This window comes from Notothenia coriiceps, unplaced genomic scaffold, assembly GCF_000735185.1.
Source record: "Notothenia coriiceps isolate Sejong01 unplaced genomic scaffold, NC01 NC01_scaffold00037244, whole genome shotgun sequence".
In the NCBI taxonomy this organism is placed as follows: Eukaryota; Metazoa; Chordata; class Actinopteri; order Perciformes; family Nototheniidae; genus Notothenia; species Notothenia coriiceps.
In genome coordinates, this window is record NW_011369945.1 from 3223462 (window position 1) to 3245588 (window position 22127).

The 22127-nt window shown below is 41.0% G+C and overlaps 1 protein-coding gene across 1 annotated transcript; it reads right to left on the bottom strand.

Annotated features, from left to right (window-relative positions):
* Window positions 1-204: 204 nt before the first annotated feature.
* On the bottom strand, window positions 205-15675 carry slc6a4a (solute carrier family 6 member 4a). The gene is made up of 14 exons (XM_010793272.1): window positions 15535-15675; window positions 12664-13530; window positions 10899-11033; window positions 10176-10398; window positions 8264-8402; window positions 7861-7995; window positions 7656-7759; window positions 7240-7367; window positions 6972-7084; window positions 5714-5845; window positions 5222-5321; window positions 4864-4964; window positions 4513-4680; window positions 205-1918 (listed from the first exon to the last, which is right to left on the bottom strand). Exons 2-14 carry the CDS (start codon window positions 13118-13120, stop codon window positions 1844-1846), a joined length of 2010 nt encoding a protein of 669 aa, XP_010791574.1. The 5' UTR covers window positions 13121-13530; window positions 15535-15675; the 3' UTR covers window positions 205-1843.
* Between the last annotated feature and the right edge of the window lie 6452 nt (window positions 15676-22127).

Consider the following 22127-nt stretch of genomic DNA (forward strand, 5'->3'; position numbering starts at 1 on the left):
TCTTTAAAGCAATATAATTGTGTGCGATCAGAGTGTTCTCATCTTATCAGAAGAGTTAATAAATATGTCAGCTTCTACATTCATTGGAGGAGAAGATTTTTGGTATGTCAAACTGTGTACAGGACAGGACCGACACATCAAATAAGCAGCTAAAAGATGACAGAGGTTATTTATTTCCATATATCTTTATTATTATTTCCCATATATTTATATATCTTTATTCTATACAGGTGTATTATTCATACAGTCTTTTATTGACATACATAGATCTTACATAAGCTTGAGAGGTACGAGAGAGAGAGAGAGAGGCAAGAGGAGTTTACGTCCTTCATAAGATATTTTTGGCAGTTAACAAGACAACAGGAGATCACATTACACACACACACACACGCACACGCACACGCACACGCACACACACACACACACACGCGCACATACTTTAAGTACGGTATATACACACAGTACGGCATGCACACATAAAGGGGCTGAACACCTCTAATCCTTTTAGCACAACCACTCAAACGTGCACCAGCACACTAATTAAGGTGCACACACACACACACAACACTCAAACCCACACACACACACACACACACACACACACACACACACACACACACACACACACACACACACACACACACACACATCCATGGAGAGACAGGTATTCACAGATAACACCAATACCAGACTGACTAGTAAATACACATGTAGATGTACAGTACTCGCCATATTTTAACTCCTGCTCCTACACACACTCCCAGAAACACACACATAGGCACATGTGCATGAACACACAAACACACTATTGTTTTGGTAGAAAGTAAAGAGATTTTCAGACTATGCCATTGATAATGTTATTAGCTCCGATCCACATTTGGTTTCTATTACTGACAGTTATGCAGTATGACAACAGAGTGCCGTGTGATTAAACCATCAGCACTGTGTCATGTCACGTTGTCATACTGAAGTGTAGGAGGTCAAAATGACAGAATTCAACTTTATAAAATAAATACACATTTTATATTGCAGTTATAGAATAAATACACTTGGTTGGTCCTACCAGTGATCCGTTTCTTTTCACTGGACATTATAACAGTCTTTTTTCAAACACACACATACACACACCCACTCATGTCACTACCAGACAGTGCTTCACAGTGTAGGGAACTCATTGCAAATCCATCACTCGTCCAAGATGCCACCAAATAAACACAGGCTGACAGTAAACACAACATAAAGACGGCTACGTTATTGAAACATCTTTAGAAATATGAACAGAACAGATATCAGATATATTTGGCTTCAGAAACAGATACCTGAATTTTGCTACATATCAGAATGCATAACGTAACAGCATGACATGGATGCAACCATACAGGCTGAGAGATTGAAATGTAAATATCTGGCCTTCTTCAAATGTGTAGTATCTGCAGTTATATCGTATGATACTTTATATAAGTGTATAAAATATTTGTTATGACGTGTGATGTATAACCTGAAGGAAGGTCGGTCACTCTGACTTCGGTGACACCTGGACGAATAGAGAGAGAATGCTGAGGATACTGAAGCTAACTCTGGGCTTTTTTACACCAGAGTATTCCTTCAAAACTGAACCAGCATAATAAACAAAACTAAATAAACTACTGCAGCCTGGATCCGCCTGCCTCCATGATCACTACTTCTAGATCTGGTGTGAGATGGCTAAAGAGAAGTGTAGGAGATCTATGAAAAAGAGGCAAAGACGGTGAAAGGTAGCCCCCTTGTCCTGTGGTTTTGCAGTTTGTCCAGAAGAGGGCGCTCTGGGTAGAGAGAGTGGCCCCGTCTATGGGTCTAGGTTTGGTCAGACTGCGTTGGTGACTATGTAGTCTCTGTATTGGTCACCGCTGGGCACTGGAGTGATGCTCTTTAACAGACGCTGCAGATACAGGAAAGAGACGGACAAACATTAAACTGATATTCAATGTTTTAACTGGAAACTGAAACGTATCAACCACAAGGCAGGTCCACATGTGTTTGTGCCACTGATTTTATTGCAGCATTTTCTTCTGATTTGATATGTGTCAGATGTGTTAGAAAAAAGGAGCCATATTCCTTTTGAATACCTCTGAAATAAGATCAAATATATAAGGAATGACGAGGACAGGTGTATTCAATCTGTACCAGATTTGTACAGTATGCACTATTTTAGTTAAAGTCCATGTAATGTCCAAACAAGCCTGATTATTGACTGTGGGCACTAAATCAGACAGCGATTGAAAAAATCCCTTGCAATTTCCCAAAGCTCATATTTTTAAATGTTTCGTTTTGTTCAAGCAAACCCGAAGACAGTCAGTGAGACAAAATAAAGTCTGAACCTGGCCATAGGAAATCAGCAAATACAGTATTCACACATATTGAAGCTCGAACCAGTGAATATTGGTCCTTTTTCCTTTAAGCTAAGACTTTAACAGATCATCAGAATTGATCACAAGCTATTACACCAGAGCAAGAATGGTATCCAAATCTAAAATAATTCAACGATAATGTGAAAAAATATTGCAGATGCCAAACAAACAAACCCAGTCCACGAAGAGCCACTCACACATTTTGACCTCCCGCAGCCTCATCTGTCCCCATGAGTTACACTAACAGTGTCCTTTCACACTCACATGCACACAAAGACACGCCCCCTGTGTGTTAACAGTGTGTGTTGACAGTGTGTGTCAGTGGCATTGTGTGCCCTGGCGGCAGTGTCAATACTGGACGTCTGTCTACAAGCCTCTTTGATGTCCTCCTACCTTCTGTCAACGCTAACAAAGGGACTATGAGACTTTAATTAGGATTATAACAAATACATGTTGTATTGTTCTTTATTATGTATGTTACAAGCTCGGTACACATAGAGCAAGTACACACCTGAAAGTTAAGTTAGGGAATCACATAAACAATAATAAAGGTTACTTGCTCAAAGTGAAACAATATAATTTAAGTGTGAAACCTGTATCTTGAATAGGTTTTGAAGATCATTTGTATTAATGATGCTTATTTATTTTTGCCATGCACCGTGCTCTGTTGTTAAAGCCCTGTTAATGACACACATCTGGTCCGTTTTAGATGTGCTTTTATGTTCAAAACTGGCTACGTGAAGGCTTGCACAGGTGTTGAATGCCGATGTGTGACGTAAGGCCCCGGCCATACGAGGACGAAAACGGTCGTTTGCATTACTGTTTAGTGTCACCGTAGACCGTTCGTTCGGCCACACGAGGACGACCGAATATGACAGTAAACAACTGCGGAAACGATAACGGGTCCAAAGGTGGATAGAACGGCATACGCAACGCTCTGGGGGGTCCAACGGCTCCGTGTGTGCGCCCTATACGATCATTTTCTGATAATGATGACGCAATTGCCCCGCCTCTCCCCACTTCTGCTGCTCACCCCCGCGTCAAAGTAAACTGCACACTGAATTCAGATTATTTATCTTTCTCTCGATATGGACATAGCGAGTGAAGTCTAATCTGACAGGACGGAGACACGCAGCTCTGCTCACCTGCAGCTCCTCCCGCTGTGATGCAGCGGTGAACGGAGCAAAAGACACACTTTAAGTCAGATCATCATCCTTAACTATTTTAATTATCTCTCAAACTACCTAAACTAGTTATAAATATTTTTATTTTTACTGTCGGGTCACTCATTACTGGATCAGCTGCTGCATGAGACAGACACTGACTCTGTCCGAAGAGAGGGAGGAAAAAGAGAGGCTCCGTGTGTTTTATTATTATATTATATAGTGTTGTTATTCATTTGTTTTAAAGCTCAATAAATAACAAAGAAGACCTTTGACCGGCACTTTTATAATTTTGTCCAGAAGATTAAAACTTTAATACACGTTGACTGGTGAAAAACCTGCCCGGTTCCCTCGGCCCCCACCGCGGAGAATAAACAGAAGGGCAACCATGACAACCATGCTTCTTCGCTGCTTTTGTGGAGGAAGTTACAGCGCCACGTACAGGCTCCTGCTATGTACTGCAGCTTCTCCAGCGGTTGGAGCTAAACGGAGCTGTCTCGTGTGGATAGACACTATCCGGTGAACTCTGCGTGTGGACGGAAGCTTTTTTGCGATTGCGTTTGCGTTAATCCTATGCGTTTAGCCGTATGCGTCCTCGTGCGGCCGGGGCCTAAGAGTCAGAGGTAAGTGTTTGGTCTGTGTAATTAGGTAATGCCCTACATGTATGCATGTGTGTGTAAACTCTTATTTGTAATGGATTGTTTCTTGGCTTTGGCTTGGCTTTAATCTCTGGCCTCAGCCTCCTCAGCAATCCTTTGATCCTGATCCCAAATCATGTGCTCACTGCAGAGGGTAAAGCCTGACGGTGCGTTCAAAGGAAAGGAACTGTGGAACTGTTGTTGGTGAGGTGTCAGTAAGAGAGCGAAAGGTCGTGTGGGGATAAGGACAGAGCAATGTGAACGAGGGGAGACATAGGGAAGATACACTTCAAATGTGAATGAGAAAGAAAGGAAATGCTGTACCTCTTTGAATGTTCCCTTGGCATTGAGCAAGTAGAAGACCATATAAGCAGGCACACAGATGAATGAAGAGACCCCGATGCAGTAGCCCAGGACAGTGGTCCATGGAGGGAAGTGGTAGTCGAACAACCTGACCTCTGGAGGGAAGGCCAGGAAACTAATGATGATGAACTGCACACAGGAACGGGAACACAAGCAGATATAACAAGGATTAAACATTAAAAGATTAAATATGAGAAACTATAATATAAGCTTATAAGTATTCAAATTGCTCCTCTAGGCATTTACTCAACTTAAATGTACAAACCTTCTGAGTTTGTACATATATGTGTAAGTACTGTAAACGGGCCTCACCACCAGGAAGCAGGGGCAGATGGCCACCCAGCAGATCCTCCAGAAACAACCCGGGTAGAAACCAAGCATGAGATGGATGTCATTACAGAAACGGTTGGTACCTGGAACACAAACACAGAGTCAATACAAAGTCACAACAATCAGGAGGGCATCTTTTATGTGACCGAAACTAAACAGACACTAAAAAGACACAGAGGTAAGATTATAGTAACGTAATAAATCTGCAACAACACTCTCAATGTGTGATTAAAAATAAACTGCAACATAGTATTGTGTCACACGATCCAACTAACTCATGCAGTCATTCACAATAAGGTCGCAACTCCACCCCATCATTGCTACAATCCCACAGACTTGCCGTAGAACCAGGAGACGGCGATGACTTCGAGCAGCACCACGGTGATGACGGCGGGGCCCGTAGCGTACTCCTCAAACAGCTTCACCACAAACGCTCCACCCTGAGGCAGCAGGAGAGAACAGAGAGAGGGATGAACTTATGTCAAGCTATTCACAAATGATTAGGGGATGTTATGTAGGGTTCTAGATTAATTTAGTTATGCTCAGCCACTGCTTTAATCTGACTACTACAGTCCATTAGTTAAAATACAGCAGTAACAATTAGATCACTTTGATCAATATAAGCTAGTTTATTGGTCTATATAACATATTTTAATGGAAAGGGAGGGTGTGAGAAATGACGGGCATTACATAAAGTCTTGAATTAATGTTTTAATTATTCAGTATAATTTGATTATCAAAATACAGCTGTTTTATTTATGATAGATTTGTTCGATGCTTATTAGGTGACATTTTGAAAGTGGCTTGTGTGTGATGTGGTCATTTCACTTACATATGTGAGTGTGGAGAGGGCCCCGAGGAAGCAGACGCACACCAGGCCGAGGACAAACCACTCTCGTCTCTTAGACAGGAGCTGCGGGAACTCATCGATCATCGCCGTGATCACCCCCTCCAACCCCGCAAACTGCAGAGAGGAGTACAGCAAGGAGGGGAGGGAGACGGAAATGAGCAAGAGGAAAACTCAGAGGAGGATGAACAATTGAGAAAATAAGTATCTAGATACATTTTACTGTATCTAAATATTATTTGTTACTAATCAGCTGTTTGATCTCAATCTCAATCTTTATTTATGTATATAGCACATTTTAAAACAACTTCAGTTGACCAAAGTGCTGTACAGGCAATAACTACAATATAAAATAACACAATGGGAGTACAATAATTAGAACATGATAAAAAGCTCAATAACTAGAAACATATAAAAACACATGCAAATGTAAAAATGTAATGTTCAACTAGTATTAAACGCCAGGGCAAAGAGGTGAGTTTTTAAAAAGTTCCCTGTCACCTCTGGGTTTTTTCCTGCACCGAGGAACCACCAACATATTTTGCTGAGCTGAGCGCAATGCTCTAGCTGGAGCATGGGGGTGCAACAACTCAGACAGGTAATGTGGTGCCAGTCCATGCATTGATTTAAAAACAACAAGTAAGTAATGAATCCAGTACGAGTATGGCACTCTTTTGGCAATCCACAGCACACTGATGACAAATGTTCAAGATGCATTGTGTATCCTGTTACACAGTGAAGTCAAAGAAAAAACTCCTATCTGACATGAATCCACGTACAGCTCCACATCGTGCGGTAATATCCTCAGTCATAAAATGGAGGAGCATAGCAACCTGGATGCTGATTCCAGCCTGATTATCAGGAGGTGATAGCAGCGCGGGTCTCTCCAGCTGGCTGCCTCAGATAAACACAGGCTTACGGAGACAAGATCGCCACACAGCAGCGATATGAAAGTCCTATTGCATTGTTTTCACTGACTGTTATCCAACATCCAACAGAGAGGACAAATAATACTCAAAACCTTTATGGAGCAACGGCTACAACGGGTAAACACAAGTCAAACAGAACGAGGCATTAACCCGTATGACAAGGCAAATATGAAGCGTCTGTTTGTAGGTCTGAGAGAACACACAAGAGCCGGGCAACTAAAGAATCAGGTAGAAAGGAAAGAGGGTGATGAAACACAAAACATTTGACTTGAGTGTCTTAGTTTTGCGTTGACATGAGTAATGATCAAACTAACCGTGCTGTCCAGACCCAACATAATGATCATGAGGAAGAAGATGATGGAGAAGAACGTAGCAGCAGGCATGTTTGCTATGGCTTCTGCGTAAATGATGAATAGCAGACTGGGACCTGGAACAGAGGGCAAGGAAAAGTGAATCTTATTCATCCTTACAGCTGCATTGTTTTCCAATGTGTGCATCATTCTGCTTTAGTGATATGATAAGTCAAAGCTTGTCCTAGGTACAATTCAATCTAGGTTACTTATTCATCCCATTTGTACCTACCAGCATTCTTAGCCACACTCCCCACATCCTGCTGCCTCATCTCAGCCATGTAGCCCAACACGGTGAAGATGACGAAGCCGGACAGGAAGCTGGTCAGACAGTTCACAGAGCTGGTGATCAAGGCATCTCTGAGAAGGACAAATATTAAGGGCAAGAATTTGAGATCGGGAGAGCGTCGTTAATACGTATTCTTTGAGCCTCTTTATAGTTGTATAGACATCGGGAAACTTTGTGATACAGGAATGTTATTGATCCACCTGTATAGATGCATGTTTCTGGAAATGTGTCTCTGATAATTATATTTAAAGGATGTCTGTAGAGCTGTAATATAGGGATGAGGATTTGGCTTGATACACAGATATGTTTCATTATATTGTGAAATATAAAAGACATTTGTTTTCATGAGATGTTCTCACTTGTAGCAGTTGTTGTGAAATGGGTTGTAGCTGGCAAAAGCAAGGAGCACGCCAAACCCCGGACCCAGTGAGAAGAAAATCTGAGCCGCTGCATCAATCCACACCTGACAGATTGTGAAAGGTTCAACAATGTTAGTTTGGACAAATGTAATAGAAACACAAATGTTTCAAATACAGTCTTGCTAGACCGCAACGACTGACTTACTGTTGTGCTAAGCAGTTTCTGCCAATCGGGTTTGAGATAGAAGACCACGCCCCTCCAGGCCCCGGGCAGAGTGGCCCCACGGACGAGCAGCACCAGGAGGACCAGGTATGGAAAAGTAGCAGTCACCCAAACTACCTGATGCAGGAAAGGAGAAAATACTATTCACTTTTCTGTCTGTAAACGTGTACTCTATGTCTAGTCGTAGCAGCGTAAATCATACTCATAGCTTGTTGCCTGTCTATCTAACTGACTTCTCTACCTATGATGATGAATGATACTGGGTGAGTTAAGAGATGATAGAACAACAAACATCTTTTTCTCTGCATCTCTGGCTCCATCAATCCATCCATCCATCCAGTCTAACTGACACCCCCATTAGCCAGGCAGGCGCCCCTTTGGTTACCTTTCCAGACGTCTTGACTCCTTTCCAGATGCTGAAGTAGACGATGGTGAAGATGAAGAGCAGGCAGAGGGCCAGCTGCCAGCTGACAGAGCCCAGCTGGTGCAGACCTTCGGAGCGGTGGACCTGCAGCACCTGGCGACTGGAGGGGGGGAACAAGGCAGGGGGGGGATGTTGGGATTGAGAGGTGAGGACGAAGAGGGGGAGACAAGACAATTTCAATATACAGTGAGACGACGAGAGGAGACGACATGAGAAAGAGGGAGGCATTAAAAAAACACGGAGAGATGGAAGAAAGTAGGGGAAGGACAAAGATGAGAAGGTGTAAGAAGAATGTGTAGAATAATAAAAGAGAAGATTAGACAGAGGAAGAAAAACAAAGATAGGGTCAGTAGATGTTGGGACATTTGGAAAGAGATAATGCACGGAAGGACGGAGATGGATCAGCAAGAAAAAGAAAACCTGTTACAAAGAAGAGGAGATGAATATAGGTGTTTGAAGGGCAGGGTGTCAACAACAGGACAGAAAGGGATAATATAGGCCGGGTATTAAATCAACAATATTGAATATGAGGATGATAATGCCCAGACGAATACACACACATACAGTACATGATACTTGCAGATGAAATGAGTCGTAATGTAAGTTGAGCTCAGGGAAACCGTAAGGAGTCTCAATAAACGCTGTGCGCGAGAGCCTTGACTGACCTCATAGCAGGCAAGCCCAAGTGAAAAAAGAATTAGCAGGCAGAAAAGAAGGAGGCAGAAAAGAAGGAGGCAGAAACGAGCAGCGAGGTTAACATCCGGTCACAGGTTAAGCACACAGAGCTCGCACGATAAAACAGAGACGTGATTTATGTCAAAAACAGGAAATTCTGGCGCCAGACTGAGTTGCGGAATTTGTTACTTTAAAACCTGTATTAGGAAAAGTCGACTACGTATAAACTCTCAATCTGTCCCAGCGGTCCGACGCAGACACGGCTGAGCGGGAAGCTGATAAGACCGAGCCAGGAAGACACAGCTAAGGTTTTACTTTACAGTCGAATAAATAAGTAACTTGAGTGGGGGGGGAGAGATTTAAGTTACTGTGGAAACAGCATGCTGAAGAAGTAATAACGCTTAGAATGATAGAAATAATCACTTTACATTTATTTTTTAGCTGAAAGGCTAGTACGATCTGGTTTGTTGTAAAATCTTGAGCACAAATTGTTTCTTCAACAATAGGGAAAAGGACAACTTAAAAAAAAACATGTTTGTGTCACAACTGTGTTCTTACTAAAACTGCACGTATTACTTTTGAATGTATATATTTGTTAACTGTTACACATTAAAGCAGTAAGACAAGTATCGTTATATTTCACCTTGACACTGACGCTCCACCTCTCGATTATCCTCCAATGATTTCACTGGGATTCGTTTGCAGGCTTTCGTATCATCCAATAATCATCTCAGCTGAATGATATCTAAACCACTTTATCTGTTTTATATCTTTGCTGTCATGTGAGTGTATGCAGCTTCTCTTCTTCACTCCCCCACCTGTGTCAAGGCCCTCTCTACCCTGGGAGGAGATCAAATTGACTGCTATTTATAGAGCTCTCCCCCCATAAATCTAATAGACAGAGTCAACGCCAAACTCTATCAAATAAAGCTTGTTCTTCACAGAGTATGTTACTGATGTTTCCTGTACTTCTAACAATCTTAGATGAGATCAGTGTTTCTTATTACGAAATGATGGTAGCCAATTATGCAAGTGAACATTTTAAATAGAGGGATGGTGGTTAATCTGCCAGTGCACCTAAACACCAGAACCAGAGCCGGTAATCTCTCTCTGGAAGTCGTCCTCCCTCTCTCCCTCGACGTCTCCCTCCTGCGTAACTCACCCCCTACGCATCTACATCCGACTTACATGTACTTACGTATAGAACTCCTCTGCAGGGGAGGTGGAGGAGTTGGACCATGACACATTGTGGTCAGTGGACATGTAGCGGTTGCAGTTGGCTGTGTTCCAGCTGTTGGAGCAGGTGGTCCACGGCAGGGTGGGCCGAAACGACGACAGCAGATAGTACAGAGCCCAGGCCATGATGGTGTTGTAGTAGAAAGCGACGTAGAGGGCGATGATGCAGATGGCAAAGCCGATCCCTGTGAGAGTGGAAGAAAAATTGAAAATCTTTATTATAAAATCCCCATTTATGTTTATTTAGAAGAAATATAGGATAACGTGTCTCGTGTGGCACCAGTCATTCACTCCTTCAGGAGACATCAGTGGTGTTTCCAAGCTAATTCAAGTTGCTACTGGGTGAGTTGGTGACATTTCTGAACAACAACAACAACCAACATACTATCACATTTCTGAGCATCTGGCATTTGGCATGGAAATGTGACAATTACCATAACAGAGAGTCTGCTTTATTAGATGTACAAGGGACTGGAGATGCTCTTCAAGGGAACTGTACTGACGGGGTGGAGGAGGTTAAATGAACCGTCTCTCAGGCTCTGACGGCTGGACCTTTTCCCTTTTTTTGTTCTCCTACTGCCAATGTTCCCGTTTGTAGGAGCTACTCTCCTCCCTTCCAATCCAAGCTATTGCTTTTAACTCGTTTCTCTAACTGTTCTGTTTTTCTCTCCTCTCCTACTGTTACCTTTGAAGATGGGGCAGATGTGTTTCCAGATGGAGATGCAGCCGCTGCGGTGGAACTGGCCGAGAGCCAGCTCCATGTAGAAGAGAGGGACGCCTCCAAATATCGCCATTAACAGGTAGGGCAGCAAAAAGGCACCTGGGGGGGGGGGAGGCAAGAAATGGAAAGCATTGGGGATTAGAGCAGGAGATTAAGGGTTGGAAACAGGGGTAGGAGGGAGAACAGAAATAAAGAAAACATTCGGGAAAGTGAGAGGGAAATAATGGGAAGAAATAAAGAGTTATGGATGAACAGTTAAAAGTCTATCACACTCCGGAGAATCACTTGTGGTTCACACTCCATCTGTAATCTCCTTAGGCCTCTAAATAACTCCCAATCTACAATGATATTAAAAAGCACTCTGTTAAAAACAATAAATATTGAACCGTGGTCATTCAAAATCTGCAATGTGAGCTTGCCCAGTTTCATAACTCTCCATTTCATTTGATGTGGAAAGACACAGTAAGAGGGTCGTTTTGTTTAAATTCTATGATGACAAATTAGGACTAGTGCAATGCTGGCTGCTAACAGAGGAAAGTATACACATGATGGAGGGAGAAGAGGAAGGCCACACACTGAAAAGCAGCAGGATGGCAGGGACATCTGTGAACTCTACAACCTAACGTGCAGAGTTTGATAACACATCTCTTTCTTTCTTTCTTTCTATCTGATTATCAACTTATTTGAATGTGCATGTGTGCAAGTGTTTATGCGGGGCGGTGTGTGTCAAAGCAGAGCAAAGATAAGGGTTGATTGAGAAGCTGCCTAGGAGACAGGTTATTAAGCATGGAGAAAGGCAGTGAAGGCGTTCTCATAAAAACCACAATTAATACTGTTGCCTCTATCAAGTGTCTCCCAGTCGCCATCTCTACCTCGCTCCGTGAAACACACACACAGCACAGGAAATTGCAAAGATTTTATTATTTCGTATTCAATAAAAGTGGAAAGGTAGGCCCTGTTTGCTACAAAGTGAGGATTGTGTAGTCACAGAGCTCAGGCGGACCACACAGGCTTTGTGAGGAACGTAAGCTTACCTCTTTGTGCCTTAGATTGTGCAAGATGAGCTGAATCAAGCGCTTCTCATAAACAACTCGGGTAACTGCAGCACTTCTTATTGGTCTACACCCTTTTTCTTCAGCCGTTTGTTTTAGAGAAAATGAGAATGTTCTAAGATGGCTCACCTGGTATTCTAAATTAAGAGGGTTAAAAGAAAAAAGTAATCCCGCAAAAACATTTATGAGCAAAAAACATGGAGTTCCAGCTCATTAGTTATGGTAGGAGATTCAGGGTCCGACACTCATTCCTGCAATAGGTCGCTATCGTCAGTATGTTGTCTGTATATACGACGTGTATATGTACATTAGTCACGTGGGACGATGCTAGTCTTTTATCGTGCACTACGTAGTATTTATGATTTTGTATCTTTTGTGGAACTGCAGAAAAGAGTCGAAAAAATGTTTCCTTACGAAGGCAATACAGTTTATCGTATCGTATCACAACAGATATAGTCTGCGTCTTCCTCCATCTTTAATGATGGTAAAAGTTACTTTAGAAAATGGACTTACTTAATCTGCTACATACTGTATCTTATTTTTACATGGTATATCAAGCAGGAACGCTTCTGTTCTTTCTAAACCTTAAAGGTGTGTTTACTCAAGCCAAGTTCCCCTAATCTCCACCCCTCTCCTTATCTCCCCCGTCCAATGTCAAACATTTTTTGCCTCCTCACCTCCTCCGTTTTGGTAGCAGATGTAAGGGAAGCGCCAGACGTTCCCCAGGTCCACAGCGTAGCCGATCACAGAGAGCAGGAAGTCCATCTTCTTGCTCCAGGTTTCTCTGGGCCTCTCCAAGCTGGTCTGTTGGACCACCAGAGTCCTGAGGCCCCCCGGCGGCACCGTGGCCCCGGGGCCTGACCCAGGCGCGGAGGCCGTCCCCCCGGAGCAGGCTGCGCCCCCCGGCCCCTCTTTGGGGCTCTGAGGCGTGGATGTATCGAAGCCATTGGACACCTGCTGTCCAGAACCGGAGCTCAAACTCTTGGTTCCTTTCTCTGAGAGACCGTCAGCCAACGTCAGTCTGCCATTCTCCTGCTGTGTCCCCTCCTCTTCATCCCCCGGCCCCTCCACTCTCCCTTTCTCCCCTTTGTCCATATTCAACATGTTCGTCAGCATCATGTCTTGTTTCTCCATTGGGTTGTGGTGGTTATGGCGAGGTGGTTAGGGGTGGAGGGAGGTTCTCAGTGACGATGAAGGGAATGTTGCGCTGCTGTCTGATGTGGCGCCCATCAGGGGAACAGAGGGGTGAGGAGGGCGAGGGAATGGTGCAGGGATGCTGTGGTGACTAAATTAGCAGGATTGTGAAAGGGCAGGTAAAGAAAACAGCTCAAATATACACTAAGAATTAAGAGAATGGGGCCAGATTGGGGGAGTTACGCGTGTGGGAGAGAACTGAAATGAGTCTGTTGAGCAAGAAAGAATACCAGGACGGACACGAGAGGAGAGATGTGTTTGAACAGGATGTGGACAGCAGAAAAGTGACAAGAGTCTTGGATCTTCTCCACAAACTGCTCGTCCTCTGAGACACTCAGTGATGGGGCAAACTGTGACACACAGGGAAAAGACACATATAAGTCACATGAAGAAAAAGGTAATCAGCTCACATTAACTTTACTATAGAATGAGTCTGAGATTTGACGATAACATACAGTATCCAGATTTACCGCCCGTTTATTCAGGTAAAGTGAGAGATGGGAATATATTTGAATGTCCTAAAAAATAATGGTGTAAATCGAGTTGATTGTGCTGAGACGTGCTGATTTTCTTATTTTTTCCTTCTAAGTTTCTAGTTTCATGCTGACTCAGCTGCATAACCTGTTTCCATGCTTATCTCATCAAAGCTGGAATACTTAAGGCTATACACACATTATAAACACAGGCACCGGCAGGGAGGCAAAAAACACATGAGAAAATCTTAAAAGTAAGAAAAGAAGAAGTTCTATTTTATTGTTTTGTTGTTGTTACCAAAAGCAATATAAATGATTAGAGCAAAAATATCTGACATTAGTCACATATAAAAGTTTTTGCTCAACAGGTTGTCCCTGCAAAATGCTCTAAGTGGACAACAGATTATTATACATAATAAATATTTATAATTTTACCTCAAGGCTTGAAAACTATCATAAAACATTTATATAATACATTAAAACAAGAATATCTAAAATGCATATGTTTGACTGATTTGTAATAAGTATGCCTACAATTAGACATGGATGCTATTTCAAACACACATCTTATTTTACGTGTCTTAAGTGACACAATTGTGTATATGTGTAAAATATATAAGATAAATACAGTATATTTAACTCTGTTCCTTAATTAAATGATCAATTAGAATTACTAAATGATTTTTTCAAACATTTTTTGTTTTTCATCTTGACTTTGGTTCTCATTTTTGTAAGAACAGCTAGGCATGGACACAATTACCTTTTAATTTAACAAAAACAAACCACACTTAAGACATTCCTTTTTCAGTACAAAGTTCACACATGCTCAAAATAGACTCTAAATTTCTCATGTGAGTAATGGGTCAAACTGAGAGCTATTTAGTTTAAGAGTGATTTAGTTTACAGTGTTAGCTCAGTTACTAACGAATGCCTGAATGTAGGTAGACATCATTTAAACGGAACGCCATTATCTTAATTAAGAACGAGTGTCCGGCACAACATTCACTCAACACTAACATCTGAATACGCAGCAACCAAGAGCCTCTCTCCTCACACACTTGTACTCTTATTTCCCGATGAGAGCAAGTTATTCATTACAACAATTACTGAATTTAAATCTATTGTACAAAGACTGATTAAAACCAAGTACGCTCCTCCTGGCTGACAAAATTTGATATTAAACTTGACCGACAAAACAGGCTGTGAACATCTCTACTCAAAAGGTAGAATCTTTAAGGAAACGTAGGGATACATTGCAAATGTAATCACTTTAACACACATTACTGTTAAAAACATACTTGAATGATTATAAGTTTTTCACTTACAATCATTCACAAAGCCCTCAACGTATCAGCTGTCAAACCTTTCAATAGAAGGTAGAGAAAAACAAACGATGGTGAATAGATCTGACCCGCAGAAACACTTTATCAAAGTCTGAAAACGAAGTGAAGAAGTAACACTCCAATTAAGTTGGAAAAAAATTTTTTCCCTTGTTATCTAGGGGATCTAAGAAAACACAACAAAATTACAAAATGATACTGTGGTGGAAACTTTAAAGCCACTAGTAATATAACAAAATCATGATCCTTTAGCGTTCAACCAAGAAGACTTTAATAAAGAATAAGCTGCGTATACGATAACATCCAGATTCAAACACAGATAAACTGAAATAGGACCGTGAGAAAAATACCAGTGACTGATAAAGAAACAAACCAAATTAAAAAAAGGTAGACGCTTTTGAGCCATCTCATATCTTAGTAAACTCTATTTAATCTTCAAATAAATCGTCTCCAGGCGGACAATTTTGAAAAAATACAAAAAAAAGCAAAATGAAGACACCATTAGGTTTTTATCCCAACTCCCATGCTTCACATACATTACCTTGAGAGATGGTAAATGAGGACGAGTAGAACCTGAGGCAGCTGTAAGACACTCAGCAGCAGCAACTTCTACCCAAACTTCAAAGAATCCCGTGGTGTTGCATGCACTAGCACATCAGGACACAGTGTTTGCCCATTGAGCTCTCAAACCTCTCTCATTCTCCCTCTCTCTCTCCCTCCCTTGTTGTCCCTCTCTCCCTGACTTGTAACCACACACACTTACACACATGCTGCGTTCAGAGACGCACAGACATATGCAGAGATGGATGCATGTGTGCATTCGTTCAGAGAGAAGATACTGGAGAGACATTATGCAATCGCAGGCACACGCACACACACACACACACACACACACACACACACACACACACACACACACACACAGGCAAAGTCCTGCTTGAGTTCTCACACTCCCTCCTCTTCCATTTTCCTCCTTAGCTCATTATGCTTTTACATTTCTCTCATCAGTCAAATCTTTGGTCCCCTCCCTCCATTTGTCTCCCCTTGTGTCCTCACACACACCTGCTGCGGAGAGATTAGACTTTTGCTGCTTTGGCCAGTTACCCGTAATTTCTGGGTCCTGTTCTACCTCAGCAAAACATGCTCAATTGAGATGATTTATTTGTCAAATAATGCTTGAAACGTGAGCATTATTTGACAAAACCAGCAGTCTGCTTGTAAGTTGTTGATGTGCTTTTTTTTAAATCAAGTTACAAGCAGACTTCTGGGTGTTTTTGTTATTGAGCTTTAATAATAAAAGTTTATCTCCGCTGAACATACTTTACACGCTGCATTAGAAAATGTAGCTTTCGGCTGGTGTTATTGCAAGGTCAAGTGTGTGAGTCCCTGAATCATCTTTCTTTCTGCACTCAGTGCGAGGCTGTAGTAATGCTGAGAAGCTCCCAGAGCAGACTGACCTTGCTTTCTAAACTTTGTATACTTCCCCAGGTTGTTGTTGTTGTTTAGGCACACAGTCTGCTTTTATTAAAGTTCTGAGTTGGTGTTTCGTATACTGATCAGACGGCAAATTGTTGCATTGAACAGACAAACTTTAAAGTTCTGAATAAACTCAAGAAATAAAATGTTTAAATGTAAAAGCAGTCTTTGTGTCTGTGTTTTATTTTGACTTCATGTTATACATCATGTGCACAGGCAGGCAGACGTCCAGACAGACACAAGCACAAACATGCAAACAGTTTGTCACGCATACCTGTGCTGCATAAACTACATATGTAATCACTTAAGTAAGAGCAACCCTCTATGGTAGTTTGTTTAAATGCAGAATATGGGATACAATCATATTTCAGGCTGACATTTTAAAGTTTCCACTTCATGAACGTATATTAGCTTGCTTCTGAAATCCCCAAGACATCAGAAGGGCGCCTGCTCAGTGTATCCTTCACTCTACAGTATATCAACTCATAAAGCTACGGGCTCTCTGCCAGCTTTTGTAATTTAGCTGTTTTTAAACACAGAGCAACACCCTGCACTCTGTGTTAGAGACGTCAGGAAGGGTTGAGTTAAAATAATGTGCTTATCAGAGTCTGCTTTGGCAACTCTCAGGGGGTTTCCTGGGTACTCTGGACCTGGGACAAGTGAAAAATAACAAAAGCTAAATATTTTAAAATATACGGTTTCTCTCTGAAAGATTTCTCGGTCTGTCGATTTATCTGGACAAGCTATGTAATAGACACACCTTATCTCAAGCTATATTTTAAACTACTTTACTGCAACTTCTTTTTACCTATTGGCCGACATTTATGTTGTATAACATATCTCTAATGAGGTCAGTTATACCAAACTGGCTAATAATATGTTAGCTCTGCTGTCTGTCTATCTAAAGTCTGCTTGTTGCTATAACAATAACTTCCATCGACAAATCCTTAAATAATCATCTTTACTGAATTGACGATTGTAATGGGAAACATTGCAGGAAGGAAATGAAAGAAGCATTTTTCTCGTGGCCAGCCATTAATGTAGGCATATTCAACTTTTCTTTTCCAGCTTAAAACATTGACTAATAGAGTGCCACAGTGACGCGTCCTAAAACCCCGAAGTAAACTCCTTCCGGTTCCTTCGACAAAGACCAATGCAATTTCTCCATAGGATTTTATACTACGGTACTACCCTACTTTTATAATTTTCGAATCATAAATCTATCGATCATGAATCCTTCGATAAGATTTATAATTAGAAAATTATAAAAGTAGGGTAGACATGTGGAGATTATCCGACTGAACAAAATGTGATCTGTCTCTTCAATTTGTGTCAACCACAGACCTTATTTCCAGCTATTTTCCAAAATCCTATGGAGAAATGACATTGGTTTTTGTTCGAAGGAACCGGAAGTGGTAAAATGCTAACTTACTTCCGGGTTTTAGGATGCGTCACTGTGGCACTGTGCTGAGGACTTGGCAACAAATGAAAAAGAACAATTATGGATTGAAATATCAATAAGGCTCTTGAGGGCAGTTAGCGGTAATACATGTCCTCCTTCAAGCCACTTTGTCATCAAACACCTGCCCTACTGAAGAGCAAAAACTGCAGCCTAGAGATACCAACCTGACAGTTTTTTGCTCTGTAGGGTTTCTACTATGCTATACTTTCCCATGGCCCCCTGACATCATGCACACTTGAGCCGTAGCTTATAAAAAACAAAGTGCATGCAGACGAGGGAGGGGGAAAGTGCATTCATGTGCTAGTCTGAAAACCTCTACACTTCTCTACACATCTGCACAAACAACACTAACGGGGCACTTGTAGTACTTTCAGAGGAAACTACTCCCAGGAGAAAAGAAAAACACTTTTGGCTTTTACATGTCCCGCTCTGAGGAGCAGACTTATTTTCATTTGCAGTGGTAGAATAAGATGTTAGGAAATGGTGGAGATATTAACACGGGCATTTTTTTAATGCTGACCATTTTGTGTCTATGATGTAAAATATCTCTGTTGGCCCCGTCAAGCACCCGAGAAAATTCTGAAATACACAAAAGCAGTTACTAGGATTCATTATCATGGGTTTAATGTATCTCAGAATATGCATAGGCCTATAACTGAGGGGAAATCTGTCTGTTAAAACTTAACTTCAATTTGTCGAGGACATTGAAATCTTCCCGGACTCTTTGACAGGAACTGTTTTTTCTAACTGAAACGCTGCGTAAACCCCAGCCTTGATTTGTTTCAGTTTTGTCATCAATTCAACATCAATTCCCAAGAACATTACTGTGACATATTCNAGGATTCATTATCATGGGTTTAATGTATCTCAGAATATGCATAGGCCTATAACTGAGGGGAAATCTGTCTGTAAAAACTTAACTTCAATATGAAACCAAAATAATAGCTGACAGGAATTTCTCACATTTGTCGAGGACATTGAAATCTTCCCGGACACTTTGACAGGAACCGTTTTTTCTAACTGAAACGCTGCGTAAACCCCAGCCTGGATTTGTTTCAGTTTTGTCATCAATTCAACATCAATTCCCAAGAACATTACTGTGACATATTCCCTCATCATTGTCAGTACATAGTATTAGTATTGCAATCCTAATCATCCTAGGACGCACTGAGCTCAAAAGATTTTACAAGCATAATGACAACTTGTATACCTAATGAGAAATGTTGATTAATAAACGCTTAGCAGATTAAATCCTGTTTGTTTATTCATTGACACGTTTTTCACACTTGAAAGGTCTAAAGTTAATGATGTTTGTCAGTGACAGAAATGTAGGATTGTTTAAACGCACAATGAGTAAGATTTGCCCGTATGTAAACACACAAAGTTGTCCCCTCCTCTATGGGTCCGACTCTAACCGGCGAGATTAAGGGGGCTTCAGTTTAGCCAGTTAATGGACATTTCTGAGTCCAGACAGGAGTATATTTCCTGAGCCTCAGACTCAGACGACACCGATTACAGTGTCAGCGCAGAACAGAGCCCCGGGGTGGGGCAGGGGCAGAGAAACAGGAACAGCCCAAACCCAGCAAAATTAGGAAAAAAGGGAAAATCCAGGCAGAGGGCAGGGTCCCCTCAGATAGACACCAACACACACACTACTGGGTATGAAGTGATGACTGGGGGGGATTATAATTGTCGAGTCTATGCATACATTTTTTAAGGAAAACACTACTCCAAAACCACTGGATTATACGTTTTTAACTAAACTTCAGGCAAGGAATGAAAATAATCAATGCGTATTCATTTGGTTAAAGTGAAACTAAGAGTTGAAATGTGCCTTTTTAATGGAAGTAAATGTGTCAATGTTCAAGATTTATGTAACAGTTATGGTTTATACATAACACATTGTGGTCATTAAGTCACACTGGGTGTCATTAAGGATAACAAAACATACCGGCAACCAGACACAATCCTAACATTAAGTGTCCCTTAGTCACTACAGTGACGTGCAACCACTATAAATAAAGACAACCTTTAGGGCATCCAAGAACAGATTACAGGGCAGGTGGTGTGTCATGATGACAAGGGTTCAAATACGACAGGTATAACATTACATAATACTGGGTAATTAAAGAACAATGTCCATTCAGAGGCCTATGACCGAATAGTGTTAGTGTTCATTACAGAACAAACTTTGTTTTTGTTTTCACATAAGCTAGGAATGTAGTTTTCAGGTACTTTACACTTGAGTATTTTTAATATAACAACTTTATTCTTCTAATATTATTCAGAAATGGGTCATATTATAGAATAATCAGTTATTATACTTTCGGTATTTAAAGTAATTGTTGATATATTTGTGTTCTTTTCTGATGTATAACTGTAAATGCAGGACCCTTACTTGTAACAGTATTTTGAGATGACAGCATTGCTACTTTGAAGTGAGTACGGTAACTCTCCCACCACTAAAGCTAGGTTTGTCAAAATGCCAGAGCATATATTTACACAAGACATGCCAGTGTTCAAAAGGCATCCTGGCATTGTGACATAAAACTAACAATAACAATGAAAACAGTAAATCGTGAGACAAGAAGGAAACTTAAGTCAGATAATGTCAAAATGCACTTGACATATTTATAATATACATAGAATTAGGCCATTTTGCCAGAGCTAAACTAATGACTTTACAATCATGTGATACTGGTGTCATTTATACACCGCGTCTGCAAGGAAAATATATTCTCCAGTCCACGTTTACCACCTTAATTATTTGACTAAGTACTGCAAATATTCCCCAAAGATCTCAGAGGCTGTTAGTACTTACTTTACCCAACAGATTTCTGAAAGGACAATTAAATCAATTAAATACTCATCATTTAATTCAAAAAGTGTGTGTCAGACACATGACCTGCGGGTGAGTTAGGATTATAGTTTGCACTGTGCTAATTATATTGGGATTTCTTGAAAATATATTGGCTTTATGCCCACATTTTGTTCCCTCAAATAAACAGTGGAAGCTGAATGGTGAAAATTGAACATAAAAAAAGCTTTAAAAAAGTTCAGACAAAAAAATATTTGATTGGTTTTAATCAAAATGACCCATAGACATTCGATGGATAGAGAAATCGTTAAGTCATGACTTGTCTTCTCTGACTCTCTCTTGTACTGCATACAACACTTATATTTATCTTTCACCAAAAAGAGACTACATTTTTATTTAGTTTCTCTCAAAAACAACAATAATTTGGATTGGAGCCTAAAGTATATCTTGGAATTTTGAGCAAACATTCCAAAATATGACTTGCTTGACTTAAACTGTTCGGATTTCAAAACCTTGTAATAAAACAGCTGGGGGATAAATACCGAAAATAAGGTATTAATTAGACTTACTCAAAAGCTTGCACAGAAAACCTTTCACCTAGTAAATCAAAATACGTGTCTCTGGCTTCCAAAAACATACACATGTACTGTACATACCTTTCAGATATAGCAATCAGTATTAATGTATAATTTGAGTTAACAGTCATTTTAAAGTATGAACCAGCCTGAATTTGATGTAAAAAGACAGACAGTGAGTTGGTCTTACCTTGATATTTTGAGCATGACAGCTTGCGTTGTCCATGGAGCGTCTGGTCATCTAGTGTCCAAGAAGTTGCCTATCAACACTGTCTAAACCCAATCACACAAATCACACATGCCTGGGCTTACAGCAGGCCGTATTCTGCTCTGCATGGCTTAAGACGCAAACACACACACACTCAAGCATGCAGGCAACCACTCACACACACACTCTCACCCTAACACACATGCTGAGCTTTAGAAAAGGATCCCCGCTCCTAATCCAAGACTTCTTGATGCATATTTATAAGAGGACCAAAGGAGAATAAGAAGGGAACTCTGGCACATAAATTATGTTACGAAATGTAGAAAACTTGTGAGGAGTAAGATTTAAATTGTGAAGTGTGTGTGAGCGTAAGAGAGCGAGAGAAATAGAAAGAGATTACACAGTCCCAGCCTGTCTATGTCGTGGCCTAACCAACCAATTTACAGCCACTTGCTGGGCAAAAACGCACCATGACAGGTACAGTAGTGCAGTCAGTCTACTTAGCCTACATTGTATCTACGTGTGTGTGTGTGTGTGTGTGTGTGTGTGTGTGTGTGTGTGTGTGTGTGAGAGAGAGAGTATTGTAGAGATATAA